Here is a 6,779-nt window from a genome sequence, read left to right on the forward strand (position 1 = left end):
ATAACACCTTTGGTCACTAATGAGCCGAAAGGGGAATTCAGAAGTTGCCTGTTTAAAGTGACCAACCAGTTGAAGGCCACAGTGGCTTGTCTGAATCGATAAGTGAGATGGAGTAAGAGCAACAATAACACCAGCAACAACAGCAGTGGTGTCAGGTTACATTTCATCTTCAAAAGGTCCCATATGAGGCAAAGCAGAATGACCAAAACAGAGCTGTGCAGACGTCCTGACACGTGTTAGTTTGTAATGGGTAAAAATGATAGAAGATGATCAAAAAAGGCAACAGAGAGACCACAGGGTGCCTTTGCAGATTGGCTTTAATTGTTTGGCTTTTGGTAAAAAAAAAGTCTCAGAGGTTACTGTTTTATTTCCAAAGAATAGTCAGGCTTTGACTAACTTATACTGTACAGAGGAGGTGGTTATCAACCCTTCACATCTAAGCCATTAGCCAGCAACTGACTTTAACCCAGGGCTCTCAAACTTCATTTCTGGAACCTTCGGGTACTTATTTCGCAGAGCTCTCATCATTTAGTTGGTCTGACTATTTAATTAGCTGCATATTTGTAAGACTTCTAGCCAGGCACCAAAGTATTTTATAAGCACCTATAAGTAATTAATTAAAGTTGAGTTTAAACAAGCAACTGCCAAATTAAGAAATTAGTCATGTTTATTAATTAATTGAGTGTTCAGTTGAAGAGTTAATTAATGGTATTTTTGCACATCTCTCTGACCTCTCAGCGTTGCCTTTAGCACACATAGAATTGTCCACACCTGCAGGAGGCTCCACAGCCGAAACATTGTGCCTCTTTTCTTTTCCCTTCAGCATGGAATGAACCTTCAGCTGTTCCACAGAACCGAGATATTTACTAAAACCATTGGATATGTGCTTGCGCTGAAAGAGGCGGAGAGGCCAAATTATTTGGGCAATATACGAAATGGAAAAGCTAAAAAAGGGATAAATGTTCCAATGTGGCGGAGTCTTGGTACTGGACAGACCCTGGTGTGACTCAGGTGGGGGCAACAGGGTGTCCATCCCCGCCAGGTGTCGTATATAAGGCAGTGCAGACACCGACAGAGGAGCAGCTGGCGCAGAGCAGTGTGTGAGCGGTAAGTCTGTGCTGGGCAATGGGAGAGGGGTGCGTGATATATTCCTGTAGTGTCACCTGCAGGGGTAAATGACTAGTTGGAAAAAGGCAAATAGCTACTGTAAATAGATCAATTAATTCAAATACCTGTTTTTTACTGTTCTAGAAAACGTCTTCCATCATCATTATAATGAGTCTTCTTTGCCTTAACTTTGAACGTTGTACGGCAGAGCAGGGTATTTATCTTGGTTGTGAAATCAGCTTGAGCTAGTGCATATGAAAATGTTTTTTGACAAACAGGAATGTCTCACCTTTCCTTTTGTTGTTGGATGAAAGCATTTTTTTTTTTGCATTGACAGTGGGGAATGCAGCATTGTTCAGCTGCCTTGAAGACGTACAGCATACGGCACATTATTTGTAGCATTTGGTAGCAGTAGCTTTTGGAAGAAGTGACACAGTTTAAGCTTATTTGAGTGCCTATGGGGTATCGCACATTTCGACATAGTTCTAGAATTAAAGAGGATAAGTAACTTCTTTTTCTTTGCTGTCAGAACAGAGCTTGTCCATTGGCTTTGCTGCATTTTAAAATACTTTTGTTTAATTTGTTTAGATTTGTGGCAACGCTATCTCCCTATTGTGTATATGTTTAAACGTGCAGGAGGTAATGTCTGCAATAAAGCTGACACTGCGGTGTTTTACAGGTGTTAGGTAGAACAGAATGAATTGTCCCTTCACTTGTTCTCTGTCTTGCAGGGTTGAACAGTGAGACCACAAGAGGGAAGCACACCACCGTTAGCGAGGACTGAAATTATTGGTGAGCTCCAACCTAAAAGGCAGGCAGGCTTAAATAGCCTTTAATAACTTTAAGGTACCCCAATTTACTAGTGTGCCTTTTTTCCCAGATGGAGAATGTCACATTCACCCCCGGGCTGCTCCAGACTCTGCAGGTATCGAACAGCACGCCGGGCCCCAGCTTGACCAGCTCCTATGTGGTCGTGAGTCAGGTGGTGAGGGCCACTTGGTATGTTGTCATTTTCGTGCTGGGGGTGGCCAGCAACCTGCTGCTCCTGCTGGCTCTGCTGCACAGCCTGCGCGAGGGAGGCGCCAGCCCCCTGCACAGCATGACCAGCTTGCTCATCCTCAACAGCGTCCTGGCCGACACCATCTTTGTGCTCTACAACGTGCCTCTCAGCTTTGCCCAGAACATCTGGCGGGACCCGAGGTTCAGCACGGCCGCCTGCATCTCCAGCCAGCCCGTCACCAGCCTGGTGATCTTTGTCAGCTTCTACAGCATGGTGGCCAACTGCGTGTTCCGCTTCTTGGGTGTGGCGCACCCCACGAGCTCCCGGGGGCTCCGCAGGTGGCACATGGGCCTCAGTTTAGGGGTCGTCTGGCTGGCCAGCATCCTGACCTCCCTGCCTGTGTGCTTCTATATCCGCGTGGCGGATGTGAACGGGACGATAAGCTGCGTGCAGGTCATGTCCAAAGCTCAGGCCATTCTCTACACCATTCTCCTGGGAGCTGTGGCTTTCTGCCCCGCTGTCCTGCTCATGGTGGCCCTGTACAGCAAGATGATCCACATCCTCTGGAGCCGGAAGGGCGGGGGTGGCAACGTGCGGCAGAACAAGAGGGCCACGGTGATGATCCTCACCGCGCTGCTGGCCTTCATCGTCATGTGGATCCCCTTCTGGGTGCTCATTTTCGTGGTGGCGGCGGCCCAAGAGCTGCAGAGCTCCCCCATCCTGATCTTCGCCCTGGGGGTGCTCGCGCTGCTGGCTTCCTCCAACTGCTTCGTTAACCCCCTCATCTACCTCATCCTGTCTCCGCACTACAGGAGGAGGCTGGCGCACATGTTCGGCTGCAGGCGGCTCGCAGACAGGCTGGGCGCCACCACGCAGCTGGAGACAAACCCCAACACCGGGGCTACCACCTGACAGCTCCCCACGTGCCTCCCAGTGTCGCGCCCCTCGCTCTCACTTCTGTGTCTTGCACCTTTGTCTCACTGCTGAATTACTTACAGTAAATACGTAACACACTTTCACAAAACCTCTCAGTTTGAGCTTAATTCTCAAGTTCGGCAGCTGTTTTTAGCCGTTATTGAAACAGGCCTGGGTGGCACGGTGGCACAGTGGTCAGTGTTGCTGCTTTGTAGTCCTGGGGTGACATCCGTGTGGCGTTTATGTTCTCCTTGTGTTTGGGTGGTTTTCCTCCCGCAGACCAAAGGCATACTGGTTGGCTAGTTAGCATTTGGGAAAACTGACCCTGGTGTGAGTGTGTGCTTTTTTGTGTGATTGTGTCTGTGTGTGCCCTGTGATGGACTGGCATCCCGTCCAGAGTGTACCCCGCCTTGTGCCAGTTGCTTGCCGACAGACTCTGGCTCCCCCGTGACCCTGTGTTGGATGAAGTGGTTACAAAATGGATGGATGGATGATACGGGCCTCAGATATGGACTTACTCAGTCAAAGACACAAAAAGCAAATCATAGAAAGAATGAAAGGAATCTAACAGCTGTGTGGAGCCTAGTTTTGTGACAGCACGTTACCCGTCTTTGAAACAATTCACCTTACTGTGCTTCTAGTTTTGTACAAATCAAGGGCCGACCAGATATTCTGAGCATCAAGCAGACACACGCAGGGCTTTTCCTGGTGAGATTGTGAGATCTTCTTGGGGTGTTAAACGGTAAGGTGACACTAAGCTGGTAAGGGCAGATTAAAGAACTGTATCTGCCCCTGTTTTTCAAATTAGTTTAAAAGGGCACATGTTTAATCAATATTATGTTTAAATGGAAAAAAAAGGTGAAAAAAGAAACTGAATGAAAAGGTAGTGGTGTAATTTCTTATTTTTTAGTTTTTTTTGTCCTAAGGGTGGTGGCATATAATTCCTAAGTATTAAACACTTTACTACTTTAGCTAGGGTATTAACTGGTCATTTGTAGGCTGGATGGGTTAGGATGGGTCTCTCAAGTGCCAGAGTAGCATAGTGCAAACTAGTTTTAATTACAGGTAAGACCAGAGTTAATGAACTGGATGCCTATTAAAGATTATCTGTTGTCGGAGAATTGCTTATCTCTGGTAAGTGTCATGGCAACCCAGTGCCAGTCCCAGAAACATGAGGCACATGACAACCCCCTGCACAGGACACCAGTCCATCCATGCCATGTGCACATACACATAGACAAGCACAAGAGCTACAATTCAGAGAACAGCATACCTTTGGAAGGAGAACGAAAACTGGAGCAACCAGCAAAACTCACACAAACATGAGGAGAACATGCAAACTCCACACAGATGACTTCCCAGTTCAGAATCAAGCTTACTGTCGGTCCCAAAGGATGTGATGCATGAGTGTGAACTGTAAAACTAGAAGTCACACTGGTATATTAAGATGAGACCCAAAGCCTCCTGGTCTAAACTGTTGTTCATTAAATGATTTCTGATGACTTTATTTATGAAACATCTGTAAATAGTTTATTTGGATTACTTTTCAAATAAATATGTCTCCTAGAAAAGAAAGAGGCCACTCAGCAGCTTCACATTGACACCTGCTGTCATCTCCACCAGGAAACAAAATATTGAAGAAATCTGGTAATTTCCTTAACCAATGGGCTTTGTTTGTGTGAGTTTAGAACATTTATAGATAATTTAAGATTATGAATGAGAGGAGACCATTTGGTAGCTGATAGTCAATTGATCCAAGAATGTCACTCAGTTGTTCCTTGAAAGAAGCCTGGGTATCAGCTTCAACAACATGACTGGGCAGCTTGTTCCACACTCCCACCGTCCTTTGGGTAAAGATGTTCTTCCCGTCCGAGGTTTCAAGTGCATTTCCACAAAGTTTCCATTTGTATCCTCTGGTTCTGTGTTTCACTTTTTATTCCAAAGAGGTTCACTGACTTTATTTTGTCAATCCCTTTGCGAATTTTGAATCTCCTTATACTCACAATATATACTGCAACTCCTTTTAAAAGCTGGCTTTTCATTTGACACACAATTTCTTAAATGTATGCGAAGGACAGAATGGCTTTGGTGTCCACTGATCACTGTGTAGACACATCTCACATTTCCCAGGAAACAGAACCACATCTTCACTTGAGACATTCTCTCAAGTCTCCATTTCCAGCTCTGTCATGCCCAGGACTTAAACACCCAGGCCGCCACAAAAACCAACAGTCAAAAAACTCATGACACCTGGATTATAATATTAAAAATATTTTATTACAAAAGTCACATGAAATTACAGAAGAAATGCCATGTAATGCTTTTCAGTACAAAAATGCTTGTCTGTTACAATTACTGCAATACTGTGGAGAATTAATCTCAGAAGCACACTAATACTTTCGGGAGTCTCAAAATCATTCTCTCAAAGTCAACAAACCCTTGGTTTCTAAAGCAGACCGAAATAACATAAATAATATAGCTTGTCAAATGTTCCCCTGTAACAGTCAATGTGTGTCGAGTGAGGTCTCCAGAACAATTTACTATTGAAAAGTAACAGATTTCATGTCACGGTTGATGAGACAATGTGTCTCACTGTAAAAATTAAATAATAGTCCCCTTTCAGAATGCACTAAAATGTCCAACAGCCATTGTTTCCAGAGTCAACTGTTCCAGTGCTACAGCTTAAAAAAACCTTTTCAGAAACAATGAAGCTCAGATTGAAACACATCAAAGCATTTGTGCCTGTTTCTAACACTTTTCACCTTTGGATCAGCCTGCATTTATAAAGACGTTTTGCCAATTACCCATATTTCTACTAGACAAACTGCATCATTATCTAACCACCAGGCCTCGGGCACATAATAGTACCCTTTTGGTATGAAATACTTCAATAATTTTTCACATCCCAACCTAATTCATTAGGACTGTGTCTAACTACAAGGCCAATCCTACAATCTGCAGGATTATAATGGCGTTTGATAATAAAATGGAAGGCAGGCTTCTAGGATGAAGAAAAAGTCTCCAGCAGTCTGAAAAGGCAGTGGGCTCACATCAAAAACATGTGTGTGCTGGACAGTGTTTGTATTTTGACAAACCAAGGCAGTGCAGCTGCCCATGCTATTGATTACCAGCAGTACCTCCACCAGAAGCACACTGTTTCTGCTATTTAATTAGGTTACAGAACCATTTTATTCATTTTAAACAATTGAACTAAACCTTTCTTCGCTGATCTAAGGCAGTTTACAATAGAAAGAAACCTAGAAAACACGATAGGCACCGAGCTCTTGAGATAACGATCACTGATCTACAGTATATTGTTTCCAATGACATCAACATCACAACTGAGTACTTCTGTTTGTCTTGGGCAGGAAAATAATCCTTAGAGCGGAATAGAAAGAGAACCTTTTCTCATTACAGAAGGATGATCAAACAGACAGCATGAGTTAGGGTTTTGAATAAAGAGTGGGATTAGCCACTCAGCCAGTCAGTGGCAATCTCTCCACCTGGACTGCAGAAATGAATCTATAGCCTGGGACTGCATGTTCAAATCCAGACAGATGTAATAGACATACAGCTGTTTGACTGTTTTCTTTGAGTAATGTATTAGTGTACAAAGGAATTTCACAAAGACGTTGCCTGAGGTGCAGTAAGACCCATATGAAGCCTGGATCGACTCACCTCCTGGGAATCCTTCAACGTCAAATCATTTCAATGGTGCCCAAATATAAACACAAGAATTTGAGAAAGGTTACCTGCC

At 44.2% G+C, this 6,779-nt stretch overlaps 1 protein-coding gene across 1 annotated transcript; it reads left to right on the plus strand.

Annotated features, from left to right (window-relative positions):
* The first annotated feature begins 1,987 nt into the window (after nucleotides 1-1,987).
* LOC148830820 (galanin receptor 2a-like) lies at nucleotides 1,988-3,019 on the plus strand. Its single transcript, XM_088919983.1, has one exon. It carries the CDS (start codon nucleotides 1,988-1,990, stop codon nucleotides 3,017-3,019), a length of 1,032 nt encoding a protein of 343 aa, XP_088776109.1.
* Nucleotides 3,020-6,779: the final 3,760 nt, after the last annotated feature.

The sequence above is a fragment of the Atractosteus spatula genome, chromosome 7 (assembly GCF_055471065.1).
Source record: "Atractosteus spatula isolate fAtrSpa1 chromosome 7, fAtrSpa1.hap1, whole genome shotgun sequence".
Classification (NCBI taxonomy): domain Eukaryota; kingdom Metazoa; phylum Chordata; class Actinopteri; order Semionotiformes; family Lepisosteidae; genus Atractosteus; species Atractosteus spatula.